The sequence below is a fragment of the Pristis pectinata genome, chromosome 6, assembly GCF_009764475.1.
Source record: "Pristis pectinata isolate sPriPec2 chromosome 6, sPriPec2.1.pri, whole genome shotgun sequence".
Taxonomy (NCBI): Eukaryota; Metazoa; Chordata; class Chondrichthyes; order Rhinopristiformes; family Pristidae; genus Pristis; species Pristis pectinata.
The window spans coordinates 52,922,193-52,944,162 of NC_067410.1; the positions used below are offsets into that span (position 1 = coordinate 52,922,193).

The 21,970-nt window shown below is 45.9% G+C and overlaps 1 protein-coding gene across 2 annotated transcripts in view; it reads right to left on the reverse strand.

Moving 5' to 3' along the window:
- The window catches only part of plxnd1 (plexin D1), a 121,629-nt gene that overhangs the window by 28,910 nt on the left and 70,749 nt on the right, over window positions 1–21,970 (reverse strand). Inside the window, exons 17-21 of one of the 2 annotated variants that reach the window (XM_052018330.1) lie at window positions 13,234–13,324; window positions 11,897–12,124; window positions 7,022–7,165; window positions 4,489–4,603; window positions 3,601–3,708 (exon numbers count right to left, since the gene is read on the reverse strand). In XM_052018330.1, the coding sequence (XP_051874290.1) occupies window positions 3,601–3,708; window positions 4,489–4,603; window positions 7,022–7,165; window positions 11,897–12,124; window positions 13,234–13,324 (686 nt within the window). Of the gene's footprint in view, window positions 1–3,600; window positions 3,709–4,488; window positions 4,604–7,021; window positions 7,169–11,896; window positions 12,125–13,233; window positions 13,325–21,970 lie in introns of both variants that reach the window. The other variant, XM_052018329.1, reaches the window with a different exon arrangement.

Consider the following 21,970-nt stretch of genomic DNA (forward strand, 5'->3'; position numbering starts at 1 on the left):
TATCACCAAAATGTTCACTCACTGAGAGATCTGACACCTGACCAGGTTCATTTCCCAATACCAAATCAAGCACAGCCTCTCCTCTTGTAGGCCTATCTACATATTGTGTCAAGAATCCTTCCTGAACACACCTAACAAACTCCACCCCATCTAAACCCCTCACTGTCTGGAGATGCCAATCGATGTTTGGGAAATTAAAATCCCCCATCACAACAACTCTGTTATTCTCACACCTTTCTAGGATCTGATTCTCTATCTGCTCCTCAATATCCCTGTTACTATTGGGCGGCCTATAAAAAACACCCAGTAAAGTTATTGATCCCTTCCTATTCCTAACCTCCACCCACAGAGACTCTGCCTCTGCCCATCTGGTCATCTCTTCCCTTGACAGTGCTCTTCTGGTGTTAGGCATGTGAATGATAGGGCCTGTCCAACAGAGCCAACTGTGTAACTGGGGCCTCAGTGCTGGGGATGTCAGCCTAGGTTAGGGTGCTGACATTGGCTTACTTAACCTGCGGTGGATTTGAGGGTTTTGCAGAAAGACACTTGGTCATATCCATCAGTGCCTGCTGTAGAGAGCTGAGGTCTCAAGATCATGATGACAGGGAGCTCCGCTGTCTGGTAGACCAGCAGCTTTTTCCAGGTTCGAGGTTTATCTTCAAACATTCTTCTCCTCATATGACTGAAGGCAATTGTGAGGGTCACGTAAATAGATTTAGAAGAAGGGACACTCATGAAGCATAAATGCTGGAAAGGTGAGGTCAATTGACCCAATTAGAATCACAACAGAGTTATACAGCTCGGAAACAGGCCCTTCAGACCCCTACACCTTTCCAATCCATGCACCTGTTGAAATGTCTTTTAAGCATTGTAATTGTACCCGCCTCTAGTTTTCGACTCCGCTACTTTGGGAAAAAGACTGTGACCATTCACCTTATCAATGCCCCTCTTGATTTTATAAAACTCTATAGGGTCACCCCTCAGCCTCATTCACTCCAGGGAAAAAAGGCCCAGTGTATCCAGTCTCTTCTAACTCAAGCCCTTGAATCCTAGAAACAACCTTGTGAATCTTTTCTGCACCTTTTTCAAGTAATTCTGTTCCATTTTCACATACAATCCAGTGTAATTCTGCCATTGATGTTACTTTCAGTGAGATGCAGCTCCTGAGAAACGGAAAGTGATCCCCAGGGTGTTGCCGGGGACCTTGGTTGTTGGTGGAGGATGTGCCAGATCCATAATGAAACATGAGAAACTGAAATGTGAAGATCCAGTATGGAAAGTCATACAGTGCTGGTCTGAGGAAATAGATGAGCTTTGACGCAACTGCTTTGAGACGGTAGACTGGCCCACGTTCAAAGACAACTTAGATGAGTATGTCACCACTATCACGGACTTTATCAGCAAGTGTGTTGAGGACTGTTTACTTAAACAGGACAATCCAGGTGTTCCCAAACCGGAAACCATGGATTAACCTGAAGATCCAAGTCCAGGACTGTGGTATTCAAATCAGGTAACACTGACTGATACAAGAAATTGAGATATAACCTCCGTAAAGCTCTCAGAGATGCCAAGAGACAATACCAGTCCAAGATAGAGTCCCAGACCAGCCCTCAGTTGTGGCAGGGTTAACATGCTATAATGGGCCAGAAAACGAAGTTGGACAGCATCACCAACAACAACACATCCCTTCCTGATGAGCTTTAACGCATTCTATGCATGCTTTGAACAGAAGGGTTTTGGAATTTCACCACCCATCCCGACAGCCTCCAATGCACCTGAACCCACAGTCACTGTTGCAGACGTAAAATCAGTCTTGCGGAGAGTGAACCCGCAAAGCATCTGGCCCAGATGGTGTCCCTGGCCGTGTCCTTAGATCCTGTGCAGATCAGCTGGCGGGGGCATTTGTGGACATTTTTAACCTCTCCCTACTTCAAATTCACCCCGGACATTCTCTCTTCTCCCCAGAAGATACAAAAGCCTGAAAGCATGTACCACCAGGCTCAAGGACAGCTTCTATCCCACTGTTATAGGACTCTTGAATGGTCCCCTACTATGTTAAAATAAAATCTTGACCTTACAATCTACCTCGTTATGGCTTTGCACCTTATTGTCTGCATGCACTGCACTTTCTCTGTAACTGTAACACTTTATTCTGCATTCTTATTGTTTTCCCTTGTACTACCTCAATGCACTGTTGTAATGAAATGATCTGTATGGATGGCATGCAAAATGTGTTTTTCACTGTACCTCAGTACATGTGACAATAATAAATCAAGTTATCAATTTAATTTTATGTGCAGATTCTTTATTGCTCACCTACAGTCTGCTCACCCAAGGACCCACCTTGCTGAGTAGAGGTTATCAAGGGCAGAGAGGCAGTCAGCACCTCTGGAAGGAGACACAAAGACTCAGTCTTTGACTAAAGCAAGGACAGAAGTGGCCATCCATAGCTGATTACACTGGTCTCTGGAGCAGACCCAAGCCCTGCTGAGGTACAAACACATGCCAGCGAAGTACTCCTGTGGTAAATGAATGCCCTCACCTCTCATGTCTGGAATGGGGGAGACATGCTGGAGCATCTCAGAAATGCCCTAATGATGGCTGCCTTCAAGATAGGAGACATTCGACAATGGTAACTATAGAGAGGCAGGGGGTCTCCCTGCTGTCTGTCACAGTGCAGTTTATTGACAGGGTTCTCCTCAAATGCCTCCATCCAGGGTCCAAATTGTGGTGTGCATTCCGAGCATCTGGTGGACATGTTCTTCACCGTGCACCTACTCGAAGAGAAATGCAGGGAGTAGCTCCAGCCACTGCACACGGCCTCCCTTGACGTTACAAAAGCTTTTGAATCCATCAACCAAGGGGAATTATGGAGCATCCTTCAGAGACGTGTCCCTTCTACATCTGCCAACCAATGGGTCCACCACAGGCCTATTCCCATGTCAGACTGGGGCCAAGCAAGGCTGTGCCATTAGTCTAACGTCTTCTCAACTTTCCTAGGTGCAATGCTGCACCTCAGCCCTAACAGGCTTCTAATCTTCACTGTGGTCCAGACTTTCCGAGAGTTCGCCAACAGAATCTGGAGATGCTTTTGGTTCACGTTTCATATTTATCATATTATTTTCATGGCATAGGAGACCATTCAGCCCACTGAGTCTAAGCCGTTCTCAAAGTAATCCCTTCAATCCCATTCCCCCACATATTTCCCTGTAACCTATTTGCCGTCACAAATGACCACAAACCCCTCCTTGAATCCCAGCCACCCATTTACACCAGGGGTAACCTACAGTGGCCAATTAACCTACAACTTCACTTGTATCCTACTTTGCTTCCGCCTATTATTATACACATAAAAATCTGAAACAATGCTTTAGCCTGCTCAGTACTGTTGAACATCTGAAATATAAAATGCCTACTGTGTATTTATATATGAATATAATATATGAATATATATGAATACACTGTGATTGAAGATTACTTTTGTAGCTGTGTCAAACTAACATCCCGTCTGGAACAGGTACAGGTCACTTGTTGTCCAGTCAATGGGACCATGGTCCACTGTTCCCCTGGAGCCGGTGTGGCCACAGGCAAGGCACATACCTTTTCGAATCTCCTCCCTGATCTGAGCCTCCATCTCCTCCATCTGAATCAGGGTCTTCTGCCAATATCGCTCTGCTCGTCGACTCTTTGTACAGAAGATGACCAAGGCTAGGAAACACAGAATGGTTACAATAGGGAGGAGGTTGTTCAGCCCATCAACTCCATACTGGATCTGTGCAATCTAGCAGGTCCCACTACCCCCCCCCCCCCCGTGCACCCCCCCCCCCACCGCCTCTCTCCACAGTCCTGCAAGTTCTCCACAAAGAGGGGCAGCTGAAGGTGGAGCTGGGTCAGCAAAACTGCTTCCATGGGGAGAGAGGCTCCACCAGTTGTGGAGAGCGGACCATCCCCAGGAGAGAGGAAGAACCAGGGGAGACGGAGGAAACCCATAACCCAGTATGCAGGAAAGACAGGAGGGAAGGGGAGTGAGGGTGGACGGGGAGATGGGAGTGAGGAGGGAGGTGGGTGTGAGGAGGGAGGAAGGAGGGGGAGGTGGGAGTGAGGGGGAGGTGGGAGGTGGGATTGAGGAGGGGCATATGAATGAGGGGTAGATGGGAGGTGGGAGTGAGGAGGGGAGGTGGGAGTGAGGAGGGGAGGTGGGAGTGAGGGGGTAGGTTGGAGGTGGGAGTGAGGGGGTAGGTGGGAGTGAGGTGGGGGAGGTAAGTTGGCTGAACCAAATTTCACTGTTCAGATTCCATAGTTCCAGTCCTGAAACACGAACTGTTTCTCTCTGCAGACACTGCTCAATCTGCTGAGTGTTTCCAGCCTTGTCTATTAATCCTTGAGCCATGGTCTGCACTGTGCACATAATATGTCTGGGCTGAATTGAGTAGCTTCCGGGCACTTTCACTGAGACGTGTCCACAAACAAGATATGTGAATTTCTTACCGATGCCACAAGCCAGCAGCAGTAACAGGCAGACCACGATCGATATCACAACCGAAGTCTCACTCTCTCCCAGTTGCACCATCGCAATTGTCTCATTGTAGTTCCCCACTCGCACCTAGAGCAGAACGTACAAAGACAGGTAGAAGACAGGGCACTGGGAAATGGCAATAAATGAGAACTTTGGGAGAAACACCCACAAAGTGTATGAATAAAAATGCCAAGGAATTACACACAAATCCAGCATGTATTGAGACGGGGAGGTGGGAGATGCCCAGCCCACAGCTACAACCAGCCGCCTCTTCTGGTCTTGCTGCTCCAGGCTTTCCAGTTGTGAGTTGTGGGCCAGCAACTGGGACTCTAAGGAGAAAGCAAAATTCCAAAGGGAAGGCCCACTATAAGTGGTTTACTAAAAATGTTATAGATAAAAAATGACAGGAAAATTGGTGGAGTTGCTGATAGTGGGGCAGTCTTAGGTTATAGCATGATATTGATCAGCTGGTAAATTGGGCAAAGCATTGGCAGATGGAGTTTAATCCCGATGTATTTTGGAAGGTCTAATAGGATAAGACATACACCATGAATAGTGGGGCCCCAGGGAGTATTGAGGAACAGAGGGATCTACATGTACAAGTCCAAAGATCCCTGAAGGTAGTAGATACGGTGGTGATGAAGACATACGGGATACTTGCTTTCATTAGCCAGGCATAGAATATATGAGAAGGGAGGTTATGGTACAACTTTATAAAACATGATTAGACCACAGCTGGACTGCCGTGTACAATTCTGGTTGCCACACTATAGGAAGGATGTGATTGCACTGAGAGGGTTCAGAGAAGATTCATCAGGATGTTGAAACAAAAACAGAAATACTGGAAGGACTCAGCCTGGACATTCCCTGGGATGGAGTGCTATAGTTATGAGGAGAGACTGGATAGGCTGGGATTGTTTTCCTTGGAGCGGAGGAGGTTGAGCGGGGTCCTGATAGATGTGTACAAAATTATAAGGGAAGATTATAATGGGAAAATTATAGATAGGGTAAACAGTAAGAAACATTTCCCCATGGCAGAGAGGCTGTAAAATTAGGGTGTGTAATTTTAGAGTAAGGGGAAGGAGGTTCAGGGAGGATCTGAGGAGGACTTTCTTCACACAGAGAGTGGTTGTAATCGTGGCCTGAGGAGCTCATGGAGGCAGAGACTCTCACAACATTTAAGAAGTATCCACATGAGCACTTGAATCGCAAACACCTGGGAAGATATGGACCCAGAGCTGGAAAATGGAAATAGTATAGATAAGATAGATAAGATCTTTATTAGTCACATGTACATCGAAACACATATCGAAACGCCACACTGCTGGCGCCAACATAGTATGCCCACAACTTCCTAACCCGTACGTCTTTGGAATGTGGGAGCAAACTGGAGCACCCGGAGGAAACCCACACAGACACGGGGAGAACGTACAAACTCCTTACAGACAGTGGCTGGATTTGAACTCGGGTCACTGGCACTGTAAAGCGTTACGCTAACTGTTACACTACCATGCCTGCCACTAGTTGATAAACAGGTAGTTGATAGTCAGCATTGACATAGTGGGTGGAAAGGCCTGTTTCTGTGCTGTATGACTCTATGAATCTAGAGCATTCACATCACTCCAATCTGCATTTGATTCCAACCCAGGACCATGTTCCACCACCGTGACCCCAACCCAGGACCCTGTCCTGGTCCCACCACCATACCCCAACCTAGGACCCAGTCCCACCACCCACGATCCCAACCCAAGTCCTGATCCCACCACTATGACCCCAACCCAGGACCGTGTTCCACTACCATGACCCCAAACCAGGACCCTGCCCTACCACCATGACCCCAATCCAGGACCCCGTTGCACTACTGTGACCCCAACCCAGGACACAGTCCCACCACCGTGACCCCAATCCAGGACTCTGTCCCACCACCATGACCCCAACCCAGGACCCTGTCCCACCACCGTGACCCCAACCCAGGACCCTGTCGCACTACTGTGACCCCAACCCAGGACCCTGTCCCACTGCTGTGACCCCAACCCAGGACATGGTCCCACCACCATGACCCCACCCAGGGGCTGGTCATCAGTCTCACTGCTGTTCGTGAGACTTTGTGGTCATTCGGAACTGTTGCCACCATCTAGACAAATGATGGACACAGGCAGTCCGAGGAAATTGTGAGGATAAACTTAGAGTGTGATGGGAAAAGAAGAGGGCACATGGGCTGACAAAACATTTGTTCTTAGAGTCCGTAGTGCCCAGTGAATGGAAAGCCTTCTGTGTAAACTGATTCATGCAAGTGATGCTGGGAAAATTGTCCAGTTTTCTTTGTTTGCCATGATCGCAAGGTCCGTGCTGAGACAGCAGCACCATATTCACGTCCAACCACCCCACAGTGCAGTCTGAAGCTTCCCCCGACAGCCCAGCATCAGGCTGTCACCCCCTGTGACCTAAGATTTGCATGTGGTTCATGATGGAGATTTACAGTTGATCTAACTTCCTGTTACTTACCATGACAGGCAACTGCCGTTCATCAGAGTCGATTGAGACATTCACGGTACAATGAATCTTTCCCTTAACAACATAGATGTCACATGGAAAAGGGCCAATCATCACTTTGTATTCCTCAGGAGCCAAGTTCAAGTTGTCTGGTGTCTTCTGTGAAAGGAGTAAGTTCCTAATGAAGGGTCTGAGGGAGAAGTCATAGGCTACAACAGTTATGAACAAGGGGGAGGAGAGTGTGAAGGGGCAGAAGGCAGACAGAATGCAGAGAGAGCAGAAGGGATGTGATGAGGGTGTACCCCCTCACTCTTCCCTCTCTTTGTCCTCTCTCTCAATGAGGAGAGAGAGAGAGAGGAGAGAAGGGACAGATTTCATGTCTCTCTAACTCTGTGATCCATGAAATGTGACCAATGGTAGAAAATCAGTTGATTCTCCGCTCTCTCAGGGTTCCCAGGGCAGTGATCAGGAGGAGGTACCCTGGGTGACTCTCCTTCTCCCTTGCTCACTGCTGAAATGGCAGTTGTTGGGAACAGGTGTCCTGCCTGTCTTTCTTCTTAGAAAATGATATAACAGAGCAGGAGGTGAAGGCACAGCCCTCCTTTGTCTGATGACACAGCATTCCTTGGTCAGTAGCAGAAGGTGGTTGTACAGGAGACACACAAGACTACTGATGCTGGAAGCTGGAGTGACACAAAATCTGCTGGAGGAAAAACTCAATGGGTCGAGCAGCATCTGTGGAGGCAAAGGGAAGATCGACGAATGTCGAGACCCTACATCAGCACTGAGAGGGGACACAGCCAGTATAAATAGGTGAGAGGGAGGGGTGAGATGGGCTGGTAGGTGGATCTAGATGAAGTGAGGGCTGATGGAGCCAGATGGGGATTGGGGGCGGGTGGGGGGGGGGGGGAGGTGGTGACAGAGGGAGATTAGAGGCAGGTGGGTGATAGAGTCATACGGCACAACAGAAACAGGTCCTTCAGCCCAACTGGTCCATGCTGACCAAGATGCCCCATCCAAGCTGGTCACATTTGCCCATGCTTGGCCCATGTCCCTCTAAACCTTTCCTATCCATGTGCCTGTCCAATTATCTTTTAAAAGTTGTTATTGTACTTGCCTCAACCACTTCCTCTGGCTCCTCATTCCACATACATAGCACCATTTGTGTAAAAAAGTTGCCCCTCAAGTTCCTAATAAATCAGTCCCTTCTCACCTTAAGCCTCTAGTTTTTGATTCCCCAACTCTGGGAAAAAGACTGAACGGATTCACCTTTAGCTACGGCCCTGATGGTTTTATACATCTCAAGGAGATCTCAGTCCCCTATGCTCCAAGGAATAAAGTCCCAGCCTGTCCAACCTCTCCCTATAACTCAGTCCCTCAAGTCCTGGCAACATCCTTGTAAATCTTTTCCACACTTTTACCAGTGTAATAACATCTTTCCTATAGCAGGGCGATCAAAATTGAACACAATTCTCCAAGTGTGGCCTCACCAGCGTCTTGTATAATTGCACCATGACCTCCCAACTTTTATACTCAATGCCCTGACTGATGAAGGCCAACGTGCCAAAAGCCTTCTTTACTGCTCTATCTAACTGTGACTCCACATTCAGGAAACCATGTACCTGAACTCCAAGGTCCCTCTGTCCTACAACACCCCCAGGGCCCTGCTGTTCAATATGAAAGTCCTACCTGGATTTGACTTTCCAAAATGTAACATCTCGTACTTATCTGAAATAAACTCCGTTTGCCATTCCTCGGCCCACTTACCCAGCTGATTGAGATCCCCCTGTAATGTTGATAACCTTCTTCACTGCCACTAATCACCTATTTTAGTGTATCTGGCAATTTACTAACCATACCTTGTACATTCTTATCCAAATCATTGATATAGGTGACAAACAACAATGCACCTGAAGCACACCACTAGTCACAGGCCTTCGGTTCCAGAAACAACCTTCTATCATCACCCTCTGCTTCCTATCATCAAGTCAACTGCGTATCCCATTAGCCAGCTCTCCCCAACTATCTATAACCTTCCAGAGCAGCCTACCACATGGAACCTTATCAAAGACCGTACTGAAATCTATAAAGACCACATCTACTGCCCTGGCCTCATTGACCTTCTTGGTCACATCATTAAAAATCTCAATCAAGTTTGTAAGACATGATCTCCCATACAAAGAGCTATGCTGACTACCCCAATCAACCCCCATCTTTCCAGATGTATGTCTATCTTATCCCTCAGAATCATCTCCAGTAACTTACCTACCACAGATGTTAGACTTACTGGTCTATAGAACAGTACAGCACTGGACAGGCCATTTCACCCACGATGCCAATTTATACTCAATGTCCTCCTCCTGTGTATCATCCATATCTCTCTATTCCCTTCATATTCATGTGTCTATCTAAAAGCCTCTTAAAATCCACCAACCTGCCTGCTTCCACTACTACCCCTGGTAACCCAGGTACCTACCACTCTCTGCATAATAAAAAACTCGCCCCTCACATTGCCTTTAAACTCCCCCCTCCCCCCACCAACCTTAAAAGCACGTCATCTGGTATTTGACATTTCTACCCTGAGGTAAACATTTTGACTGTCTACCCTATCTATGCCTCTGATAATTTTAAAAACCTCTCTCAGGCTCCCTTCAGCCTCCGACACTCTAAGGAGAACAACCCAAGTTTGTTCAACCTTTCCTTATAGTTCATACCCCCTAAACCAGGCAACATCTTGGTAAACCTCTTCTGCACCTTTTCTACAATCTCCACATCCTTCCTACAATAGGGCAACTAGAACGGCACAAAATACTCCAAGTGTGCTCTGACCAAAGGTTTATATAGCTCCAGTATGACTTCCTTACTCTTATACTCAACACCCCTACCAATGAAGGCAAGCATTCTTTTTGCCTTCTTTACCACCTTATCCACTTGAGAAGCCTCTTTCAGTGAACTATGGACTTGGACACCAAGATCCCTCTATACCTCAATGCTACTAAGAAGCCTACCATTAAATGTATACTTTCACCTTTCATTTGACTTCCCAAAGTTCAACACCTCACACTTTCCTGGATTAAACTCCATCTGCCACTTCACTGCCCATACTTGTAACTGATCTATATCCCACTGTATTCTTTGATAGACTTTACACTGTCCACAACTCCTCCAATCTTGGTGTCATCCACAATCTTGCTAATCCACCCATCTACATTTTCATCCAAATCATTGATATATATCACAAACAGAGGTCCCTGCACTGATCCTTGTGGAACATCGCTGGTCATGGACCTCCAGCTGGAATAATAGCCTTCCACTCCTACTCTCTATCTATGGGCAAGCCAGTTCTGAATCCAAACTTGCATTTTACCCTGGAGCCCATACATCCTTATCTTCTGAATCAACCTACCATGAAAGAGTTTGTCAAATGCCTTACAAAGGTCCATGTAGGTAACATCCACTGCCATACCCTCATCAAGTACCTTTATCACCTCCTCAAAAAACTCAATTAAGTTTATAAGGCATGACCTGCCCTGCACAAAGCCATGCTGACTGTCCCTAAGCAGGCCATGCCTTTCCAAATGCTGAAAAGTCCTATCCATTAGCATTCTCTCCAATAACTTCCCTATCACTGACATGAGGCCTGGATTATTCCTATTTCCCTTCTTGAACAAAGGCACAACATTTGCTACTCACCAGTCCTCCGGGACCTTGCCTGTTGCTAGTGAGAACACCAAGATCCTTGTCAAAGTCCCAGCAATCTCCTCACTTACTTCTTTCAATATTCGGGGATATATGCCATCAGGCCCTGGGGACTTATCCACCTTAATGCTTTCCAGAAGACCCAGCACTGTCTCCTTCTTAATCTCAAGATGTCCCAGCACATTAGCATGCCCCACTCTGTTTTCAAATCCTTCTCCTTAGTAAATACTGACACAAAGTAGTTATTTAGTACCTCAGCCACTTGCTCTGACTTGAAGCCCAAATTCCCTCTATTTATTTGTTATTGGACCTACCCTCTCCTTATTTATCCTCTTTTTCTTAATGTAAGTATAAAATGCCTTGGGATTATCCTTGACCCTGCTCATCAAGGACATTTCATGGCCCCTTTTGACCTTCCTAATCACCTGCTTGAGCACTTTCCTGCTATCTTTATATTCCACAAGGGCCCAGTTTAATTTTAGCTTCTTAAACCTTATGTATGCTTCCTTTTCCTTCCTGATTAAATTTAGTCTTGGGTCATCCAAGGTTCCCTTACCTTACCATCCTTGTCCTTACACCCTACTGGAACACGCCAATCCTGAACTCTGATCAACTCACCCATGTCAGACATAGACTTGGCCCACAGCAGCTGTTAGCTCCCGTCGTAATTTGCCCTCTACAGTTCCCAGGATTTTCCTTGTAGCCCTTCTTAAATAAAGGTACAACATTCACTACCCTCCAGTCTACCGGCACCTCACCTGTGGCTAACGATGATGCAAATATCTCAGCCAGGGCCCCCGCAATCTCTTCTCTAGCCTCCCACAGTGTTCTTGGATATACCTGATCAGGCCCTGGGAATTGTCTACCTTCATAAATTTTAATGCATCCTGCATTTCCTCTGCTGTAATGCAGACTATTACCTCCTATGGTGCATCAAGTGCAAGGGGATGAGGAGGGATGGGTAGAGAGGGATGGGTGAAACAGGAAGTCACAGAGAGAGTGGTCCCTGGGAAGGGGTGGAGAAGGGAAGATGTGGCTGGTGGTGGGATCACATTGTAGTTGACGGAAATGGTGAAAGATGATGAAATTAATGAGTTCCACGTGCGGCAGCTGGTTGGTGGATTTCCAACAGGGTTTGTATTCAATAAAGTAGGGGTGTGTCATGGTCAGATTGCATAGATCACTTACCTCAATCACCAGAGTGAGGGGCTCTCCCTGATGGTGTTTGATAAACTTTTCCTTGCGGCAGAACTGTGGGTCACTGAAATATTCCATAGAGAACCCTATATCAGTCTGTGACAAGGTTCGAGGCTCCTGGTAGAGGATCCCATTAATATGGAAATGAACATTCACTGTGGACACTGAATAGGTGGGAGACAGGCAGATGAGAACAGAATCGTTCATAACTACACATCTCTGAAAAACACAAAGAAAACTTGTCTCATTAAATGGAAAACTAGTGCCTTTACTTCACAAATTTACATGAACAGGAAGAAATAACAGAGGGACTTATGAGTACAAGTACATGGTTCCCTGAAAGTGGCGTCACAGGTAGACAGGGTGGTGGAGAAAGCTGTTGACACACTGACCTTCATCAGTCAGGGCACTGAGTATAGAAGTTGGGAGGTCATGGTGCGATTGTACAAGATATTGGTGTTCAGTTTTGGTCATCCTGCCTTAGAAAGATTCCATTAAACTGGAAAGAGTGCCAAGGAGATTTACGATGATATTGCCAGGACTCAAGGGACTGAGTTATGGAGAGAGGTTGAGCAGGCTGGACTTACTTTTTCTCCATTGGAGTGTAGGAGAATGAGGGGCAACCTTATAGAGTTGTATAAGATTATGAGGGGCATAGATAGGGTCAATGCGTACACAGTCTTTTTCCCAGGGTTGGGGAACCAAGAACTAAAGGGCATAGGTTTAAGACATGTAATAGGAACCTGAGGGGCAACTTTTTCACCCAAAAAGTGGTCATTTAAAAGGTACTTGGACAGGTACATGGATTGGGAAGGTTTAGAGGGATATGGACCATATGTGGGCAAATGGGACCAGCTTAGAAGGGCATCTTAGTTGGCATGGTCCAGTTGGGCCAAAGGACCTGTTTCCGTGCTGTATGACTCCATGACTATAGAGCAGTTGAAGGGGAAAAGTTGCAAAGGTCATAAGCTGGGGTGTGGGATACCTTGGTCACTAGCCTGTCTGTGTAGTGTTCTGTCACAACTCTCTGGATGTACCCTCCTCATCCATTAAAAAGAACACATACACCAATAAAAGGAGTACTCACTCCTTCAAAGCAAAGCCTTTGAGGTTTAACCTCAGAAAATCATTTTTAAAACACTGAAACCTGCACCAGTTCCTTCGGACACAAACTAATCAAATACATCCATAGCCCGAACCATTAAAAGAACAGAGTTCAAGTTGTGCAAACACTTCATATTCATGTCAATAACTATCCCAGTAAACTCAAATACCCACATAAGACAAGTTTGTGTGACATTTATTTTCAACCAGAATGAGAAGCTCACCGACTGAGCACTTCCAGTGTGTTTGACCACCATGAGGACAGTCTGTATCAAATGGAATCGTTGGCCTTTCACTGTTATCTCCCGTCCACCACTGCAGAGAAAGCAGGAGGTTACTATACAGTTATAATCACATTGCAGACCTGTACCTGAGTTATACTGATGCTATAGTAACAATAACTGTCTGACACCAGCTTACAAGAGTGTTACAGACTGTCATCATGGGTGACAGACTGATACTATAAACACAGGCGAAGAAACCTCCTCCTGATCTCCACCTCCCATCCTCCCTCAGGTGGTGAATCAGTGCTCCTTCACGTTGAATAACACTTGGAAGAAGCATTGAAAGTAACAAGGGTACAGAGTGTACTCTGGGTGGTGATTTCAATGTCCATCACCAAGAGTGGCTGGCAGCACCACCACTGGCTGAACTGACCAAGGCCTGAAAGACACAGATGCCAGACTGAACTAACAGGGGGATAGACCCACATGACTTGTCCTCACCGATCTACCTGTGGGAGATGCATGTATCCAGTTCAACATTGGTAGAAGTGACCACTACAGTCCTTGTGGAACATAGTCCCGTCCTCAACACCCAAGATATCCTCCATTGTGTTATGTGGTACTACAATCATGCTAAATGATTTAGACTCAGAACAGATCCAACAGCTCAAACTGGGCATCCATGTGGACATCAACATCAGAACTGTTCACCACTACAATGGCCTGGCATATCCCTCCCTCTACAATTACAGTCAAGCAGGTTCAATGAGGAGTGTAGAGGTGCATGCTGGAGCAGCATTAGGTGTACCTAAAGCTGATGAGGTACCAGCCCAGAAGCAGCCCGGGAGCCGTTGGAGCAGCAGTTCCCTTTCAGGTACGGTGAGTATATTTAAAAAGCTTGTGTTTTTCATGGGCTTTTCTTTTACAGAAGCAGCCTGAGAGCTGTTGGAACAGTAGCTCCCTTTCAGGTACGGTGAGTATATTTAAAAAGCTTGTGTTTCGCGGGCTTTTCTTTTATAGAAGCAGCCCGGGAGCCATTGGAGCAGCAGTTCCCTTTCAGGTGCGGTGAGTGTATTTAAAAAGCTTAATAAGTGGAGGGCAACTGAAGGGTTAAACAGAGTGTTGAGTGCTTGAGTAGAGGGAGTGTGTATTAAGGTAATTGGCAGGGACAAATATAAGGAGGGGTAACTGAAGTGGTCAGTGAGTAGTGACTGAGGAAGAGTTTGCTTCCAGAGAGGTAAGGCTGGTAAGTTCCTTTAATTTAATTAACTTAGGAGTAGGTAATGAAGGCAGCAGTTAGGGCAGTTGTGTGCTCTGGATGTGGGAAGTTAGGGACAGTACACTTGTCCTTGATGACTATGCCTGTAAAAGGTGCATCCAGCTGCAGCTCCTGATAAACTGAGTTAGGGAACTGGAGCAGGTGCTGGATGAACTCTGGAACACTTTTGAGGCAGAAACAGACAGGAGTTTCAGGAAGCTAGTCACCCCTATAAGTCAGGAGGCAGGTAGCTGGGTGACTGTCAGGAATGGGAAGGGGTATAGACAGAAAGAGCAGAGCATCCCTGTGGCTGTTCCCATCAACAAGTATACTGTTTTGGATGCTGCTGGTTGGGATGACCTACCAGGGACAAGTTGCAGTGGCTGCCTCTCCCACAAAGATGGGATCCTCAACTCAGAAAGGAAGGAGGGAAAAGAGAGCAGTAGTGATAGGGGATTTGATAGTTATGGGGACAGATAGGAGGTTCTGTGGGAGAGATTGAGAATCCTAGATGGTCTGTTGCCTCCCTGGTGCCAGGGTCTGTGATATCTTGGATTGAGTTCTTTGTATTCTCAGGAGGGAGGGTGAGCAGCCAGATGTTGTGGTCCATGTAGGGACCAATGATGTGGATGAGGAGGAGGTCCTGCAAAGAGTTTAGAGAATTAGGAACAAAGGTGAAGGACAGGACTCCTAAGGTTGCAATCTCAGGATTGCTACCTGTGCCATGAACTAGTGAGGCTAGAAAAAGGAGGATCATGCAGCTAAATATGTGGCTAAGGAGATGGTGCAGGAGGGAGGGCTTCATGTTTCTGGACCACTAGACTTTCCACCAGGGAAGGTGGGACCTGTTCTGACAGTATGGTTTGCATCTGAACTGGAGGGGGACTAACCTACTTGTGGGTAGTTTGCTAGTGCTGCTCTGGGGGGTTTAAACTAGATTTGCGGAGGGAGGGGATCCAGAGTGTTGGAGCAGATAGTGAGATGGAGGAAGAAAAAGGTCATGTGAAGACTGTAGGTATAGACAGAAATATTCTCAGGTGCATCTATTTCAATGCAAGAAATATTGTAGGTAAGGCAGATGAGCTTAGTGTGTGGATTGGCATGTGGGATTATGATATTATTGCTATTAGTGAGACTTGGTTGCAGGAGGGGCAGGACTGGCAGCTTAATGTTCTGGGGTTCTGTTGTTTCAGATGTGATAGAGGGGGAGGGATGAAAGGGGGAGGAGCGGCATTACTAGTCAGGGAAAATATCACAGCTGTGTGTAGATAGGACAGCCCAGAGGGCTCATCTACAGAGGCTGTATGGGTGGCACTGAGGAACAGGAAAGGTGTGGACACACTAATAGTGTTGTATTATAGACCACCCAATAGTCAGAGAATTGGAGGAACAAATCTGTAATGAGATAGCAGACTGATGTAAGAAACAAAGTTGTAATAGTAGGGGATTTTAACGTTCCACATTGACTGAGACTCCCACACTGTGAAAGGGCTGGATGGCTTGGAATGTGTCAAATGTGTTCAGGAAAGCTTTCTAAATCAAAATAGAGGTACCAATGAGAGAGAATGCAATACTTGATCTCCTATTGGGGAACCAGACAGGTCAGGTGACAAATGTGCAGGTGAGCATTTTGGGTCCAGTGACCATAATGTCATTAGTTTCAAGTTCCTTATGGATAAGGATAGGTCCGGTCCTTAAGTTGAGGTTCTAAATTGGAGAGGCCAATTTTGTGGAAATGACAGGATCTAGGAAGAGTGAATTGGGATAAGTTCTTTTCTGGCAAGGATGTGTTCAGTAAATGGAAGGCCTTCAAAGGTGAAATTTTGAGAGTGCAGAGTTTGTATATTCCTGCCAGGATTAAAGGTGAAGTTAACAAGCATAGGGAACCTTGGTTTCCAAGGGATATTGGCAATCTGGTTAAGAAAAAGTGGTGTATAGCAGGTACAGGCAACTAGGAACAAATGAGGTACTTGAGTATAGAAAAAGTAAGAAAATACTAAAGAAATCAGTAAGGCAAAAAAGACATGAGGTTGCTTTGGCAGATAATGTGAAGGTAAATCCAAAGGGTTACTACAAGTGTATGAAGAGTATAAGGATAGTAAGGGACAAAATTGGTCCCCTAGAAGATCAGTGGTCATCTATGTGATGGGGGAGATCTTAGTTTTTTTTGCATCAGTATTTACTCAGGAAACTAGCATAGTGGACATGGAAGGAAGGGAAACAAGCAGTAGTGTCATGGAACATTTAGAGATTAAAGAGCAGGAGGTGCTTGCTGCCTTACAGCAAATAAAGGTAGATAAATCCCTGGGCCTAACAAGATATTTCCTCGGACATTGAGAGAGACTAGTGTAGAAATTGCAGGGGTCCTGGCAGATATATTTAAAGTGTCCTTAGCCATGGGTCCAGTACTGGAGGGTAGATCATTTTGTTCCATCCTTTAAAAAAGGATCTAAAAGTAAACCAGGTAACTACAGGCCAGTGAGCCTGACATCATAGTAGGTAAATTATTGGCAGGTGTTCTGGGAGATCAGATATACAAATATTTGGACAGGCTGATTAAGGATAGTCAGCATGGCTTTGTGTGGTAGATAATGTTTAACAAATCTTGTAATTTCCTCCAAGGAGGTTACCAAGAAAGTAGATGAAGGAAAGTCTGGATGTTGTCTATGTGGACTTTCGTAAGGCCTTTGACAAGATCCCACATGGGAGGTTAGTTTAGAAGGTTCAGACACCAGGTATCCATGGAAAGGTTGTAAACTGGATTCAAAATTCTGTGGGAGAAGACAAAATGGTAGTGGATGATTGTTTCTCAGACTGGAGGCCTGTGAGTAGGTGTGCCTCGGGGATCTGTGCTGGGTCCATTGTTGTTTGTTGTCTATATCAATGATCTAGATGTGGTAAATTGGATCAGCAAGTTTGCTGATGAAACTAAAATTGGAGGTGTAGTGGACAGTGAGGAAGGCTTTCAAAGCTTGCAGAGGGATCTGAACCAACTGGAAAAATGGGCAAGGAAATGGCAGATGGAATTTAATGCAGACAAGTGTGAGGTGTTGCATTTTGGAAGGAAAAATCAAGGTAGGACATACACAGCAAATGGTAGGGCACTGAGGAGTGCAGAGGAACAAAGGGATCTGGGAGTTCAGATACACAATTCCCTGGAAGTGGTGTCACAAGTAGACAGGGTTGTAAAGAAGGCTTTTGGTATCCTGGCATTCCTAAATCAAAGTATTGGAGTATAGAAGTTGGGATGTTATGGTGAGGTTGTATAAGACATTGGTGAGGGCCAAATTTGGAGTATCGTGTGCAGTTCTGGTCACCTAACTATAGGAAGGATATTTGTAAGATTGAGAGTGCAGAGGAGATTTACTAGAGTGTTGCCAGGTCTTCAGGAGTTGAGTTGCAGGGAAAGATTGAAGAGGTTAGGACTTTGCCTTGGAGTGCAGAAGAATGAGGGGTGATTTGATAGAGGCTTACAAAATTGAGGGGTATAGATAGTTAATGTGAGGAGCCTCTTTCCACCTAGATTAGGAGAGAAGTATGAGGACATGGCTTTAGGGTGAAAGGGGAAAGGTTTAGGGGGAACTTCTTCAGTCAGTGGTGGGAGTGTGGAATGGGCTGCCATCTGATGTAGTAAATGTGGGCTCACTCTTGAGTTTTAAGAATAAATTCCATCAATACATGGACGAGAGAGGTCTGGAGGGTTATGGACTGGGTGCAGGTAAATGGGACTAGCAGAATAAGTTTGGCATAGACTAGAAGGGCCAAATGGCCTGTTTTGTGCTGTAGTGTTCTATGAGAATACATAGCTAGACAGCAGACAGTGTTCAATGATCTGTGACTGGATCAGATCAAAATTCTTTAGTCCCACCACATCCAATGGCAGATCTAATCTAATGCTTGCAAATAATAAACAGAGGAGGAGGCTCCAAGAGCATTCCCATCCTCAGCAATGGCAGGACCCATCATGTGAGTGAATCCTAAAGGAACATTTGAACATTCAGAACAGGTGCTCAACCAAAAGTGCCAGGTATATGATTCCTCCCAGTCTCCAGAACCAATTCCATTCACTCCAAGTGATACAAAAACAGCTGAGAGCACTGGATACAGCAAAGGGCAAGTAACCAGACAACATGCTCAGTGAGTGGTTGGAGGCAGAACCAAGTGGGAGCCAAAGTTTAAAAAGAGCTAGCAAGGTGACTGTTTTTCTTCAGGTTAAAATTGGTCAGTGTGCTCAGTAACTTGCTGGAGACAGTGTCAGCCCCCATCAATGAATAAGAGGCCAGCTTTAGCAGAGTGGCCATTTTGCAGAGCTGTGTTTTGAGCTGTGAGTGTCATGGTTGAATAGAAGTGCTGAGGCTTTGCTTCGAGGCTTCAGTGAGAGGAGGCTGAGCAAAGGAAAAGGTAAGAGCAGGTAATGTTTCCCTTAGAATTGTTCTTCCTATTAGAGTAGCTGGGATGGCAATTAGGGCAGTGGCATGCTCCTCTTGCAGGATGTGGGAGATCAGGGAGACTTCCAGTGTCCCTGTGACTTCACCTGTAGGATGTGTCCAACTGAAGCTCCTAATTGTATTAAAGAACTGGTGCTGGATTTGGACGTACTTAGGATTGTCCAGGATGCTGAGAGCATCATAGAGTTTTAGTAAAGTGGTCACACCTATGGTGTGGGCAGCAGAAAGTTGGGTGACTAGCCAGAGGTAGAGTGAGCAGGCAGATATTGCAGGAGTCCCCTGTGGCCATTCCCCCTCAGCAAGAAGTGTACCCCTTGGATGCTGGTTGGGGGGGCGTCAGATGTGCAGCAGCAACCAGGTCAGTGGCAATATGACCAGCTCTGAGGCTCAGCAGTGAAGGGAAAAGTCAGGAAAGGCAATAGTGATAGGAGACTTAATTGTGGTGGGGGGGGGGGGGGAGAAACAGGACAGATAAACAATTCTGTGGCTGCAAAAACACTGGGATGGAGCATTACCTCCTGGATGCCAGGGTCCAGGATGTCTCAGGCTGCAGAACATTCTCAAGGGGGAGGGTGAGCAGCTAGAGATTGTGGTGCACATTGGCACCAACAAAAGTAGAAAGGGTGACCTGTACAAGAGGGATGGGTTGCACCTTAACTGGAGGTCAGGTTCCCTTGTGCTACTCAGGAGGGTTTAAACTAGTCTGGCAGGGGGATGGGAACCACAGCACCAGGTCAGAAATTGGAGGGATTAAGATGAAGGTAAATGTCAGTTTAAGGAAGTATGGGCAGAGACAAGGTAATAGACAAGGTGGAATGGATGTTTATTTTAATGCTTGGAGTATTAAGAATAAGAGATGAACTTAGACCATGGATCACTACATGGAACTATAATATTGTGGCCATTACAGAGACTTGGTTGAGAGAAGGACAGGACTGGATGCTTAATATTCTGTGGTTTTGATATTTTAGAAGAGGGGGAGGTAAAAAAGTAGTGGGGGGGGGGTTGCAGTATTGATCAAGGACAATATCACAGCCTCACTCAGAGGGGATATAATAGAGGGCTATATTGAGTCTACGTGGGTAGAACTCAAAACAAAAAGACATCCAATCACTCTGGGATTATACTATGGACCACCCAGTAGCTACTGGGACACTGAAGAACTGATATGCAAGCAGATTAGAGAAAGGTGCAAGAACATCACTGTTGTTGTCATGGGTGACTTCAACTTCCCAATATAGACTAGGATCTCCTTAGTGCAAGAGGTTTAGATGGAACAGAATTTGTTAGATGCATCCAAGAGGGTTCCTTAAATCAATATGTAGATAGTCCAACTAGAGGAGGAGCCATACTGGACCTGGCCAGCCATTGCTGGCTGGCAATGAGCCTGGCCAGGTGACTGACCTTTCAGTGGGGTAATATTTAGGGAACAGTGATCACAACTCTCTATTCTTTAAGATAGCTACAGATAAAGATGAGTATGGCGTTTGGGGAGACTATTAAATTGGAGCAGAGCAAATTATGAGATCATTAGGCAGGAACAAGGGAGAGTTAATTGGGAACAGCTACTTTTGGGCAAGTTCACATCTGACGTGGAGGGTGTTTAAAGACCAACTGCACAGTACAGGACAGGTATTCTTCAGTTAGAAGGAAGGACAAGGCTGGCAAAGTAAGGGAACATTGGATTATGAGTGAGTTGGTGAATTTAGTCAAAAAGATAAAGGAAGCATAAGTAACTTTTAGTAAGCTTAAATCAAACCGGGTTCTTGAGTATTATAAATTAGCTCAAAGGAATGCCAAGCCATCCTCAATAGCTATGGGCTATTGGCAAATAGGATTAAGAGCATCCCATGGCATTCTATACATCGAGCAAGAGGATAACTAGGGAGAGAGTAGGACCACTCAAGGATAAAGGAGGGAACATGGGTGCTTGGACACAGAGGATGTGCGGTGAGGTCCTAAATCGAACACCTTGCATCAGTGAAGGATATTGCGATCAGTGTGGAGCAGACTAATATACTAGGGCATCATGAGCTAAGGGAGGTAGTGTTGGGTCTCAAAGAACATAAAGGTGGATGTCCCCAGGGCCTGATGGGATATACCCCAGGTTATTGAGAGAGGCAAGAGATGAGATTGCTGGGGCCTTGAGCAAGAGCTTTGTCCTCTCCAGCCACATGTGAGATCCTGGAGGATTGGCAAGCAGCTAATGTTCAAGAAGGGAAATAGGGATAATCCTGGAAACTATAGACTGGTGATTCTCACTTCAGTGGTAGAGAAGCTATTGGGGAGGATTCTTAGGGATAGGATTTGAGCATTTGGAAAACCATGGCTTAATTAGGGACAGTCAGCATGACTTGGTGCAGAGCAAGTCGTGCCTTACTAATGATTGAATTTTTCGAGGAGGTGATTGAGGGTAGGGCAGTGGATGTTGTCTACATGAATTTTAGTAAGGCATTTGACAAGGTTCTACATGGTATGCTCATCCAGAAGATTAAGATGCATGGGATCCACAGTAACTTGGCCGGTTGGATTCAGAATTGGCTCTTCCATAGAAGACAGGGTAGTGGTCAATGGGTCTTATTCTGGCTGGAGGTCTGTGACTAGTGGTGTTCTGCAGGGATCCATACTGGGACCTCTGCTGTTTGATATATTATAATGACTTGGATGAAAATGTGGATGGGTGGGTTAGTAGTTTGCAGATGATACAAAGATCGGTAGTGTTGTGAGATAGCGTAGAAGCTTGACGAAGGATATTGTTACAGATATGGGTGGAGAAATGGCTAGGAGTTGTCACACTTTGGGAGATCAAATGTAAAGGGATAGTACACAGTTAATTGGCAGGACCCTTAACAGCAGGATTTTGGAGTCAGTCCAGGCTCCCTCAAGTGGCTGAACAGGTTGATAGGGTGGTAAAGGCAGTGTATGGCATGCTTGTCTTTATTCAAGGCACTGAGTTCAAGAGTTAGGAAGTTGCATTGCAGCTTTATAAAACTCTGGTTAGGCTGTATCTGGAGTATTGCATTCAATCCTG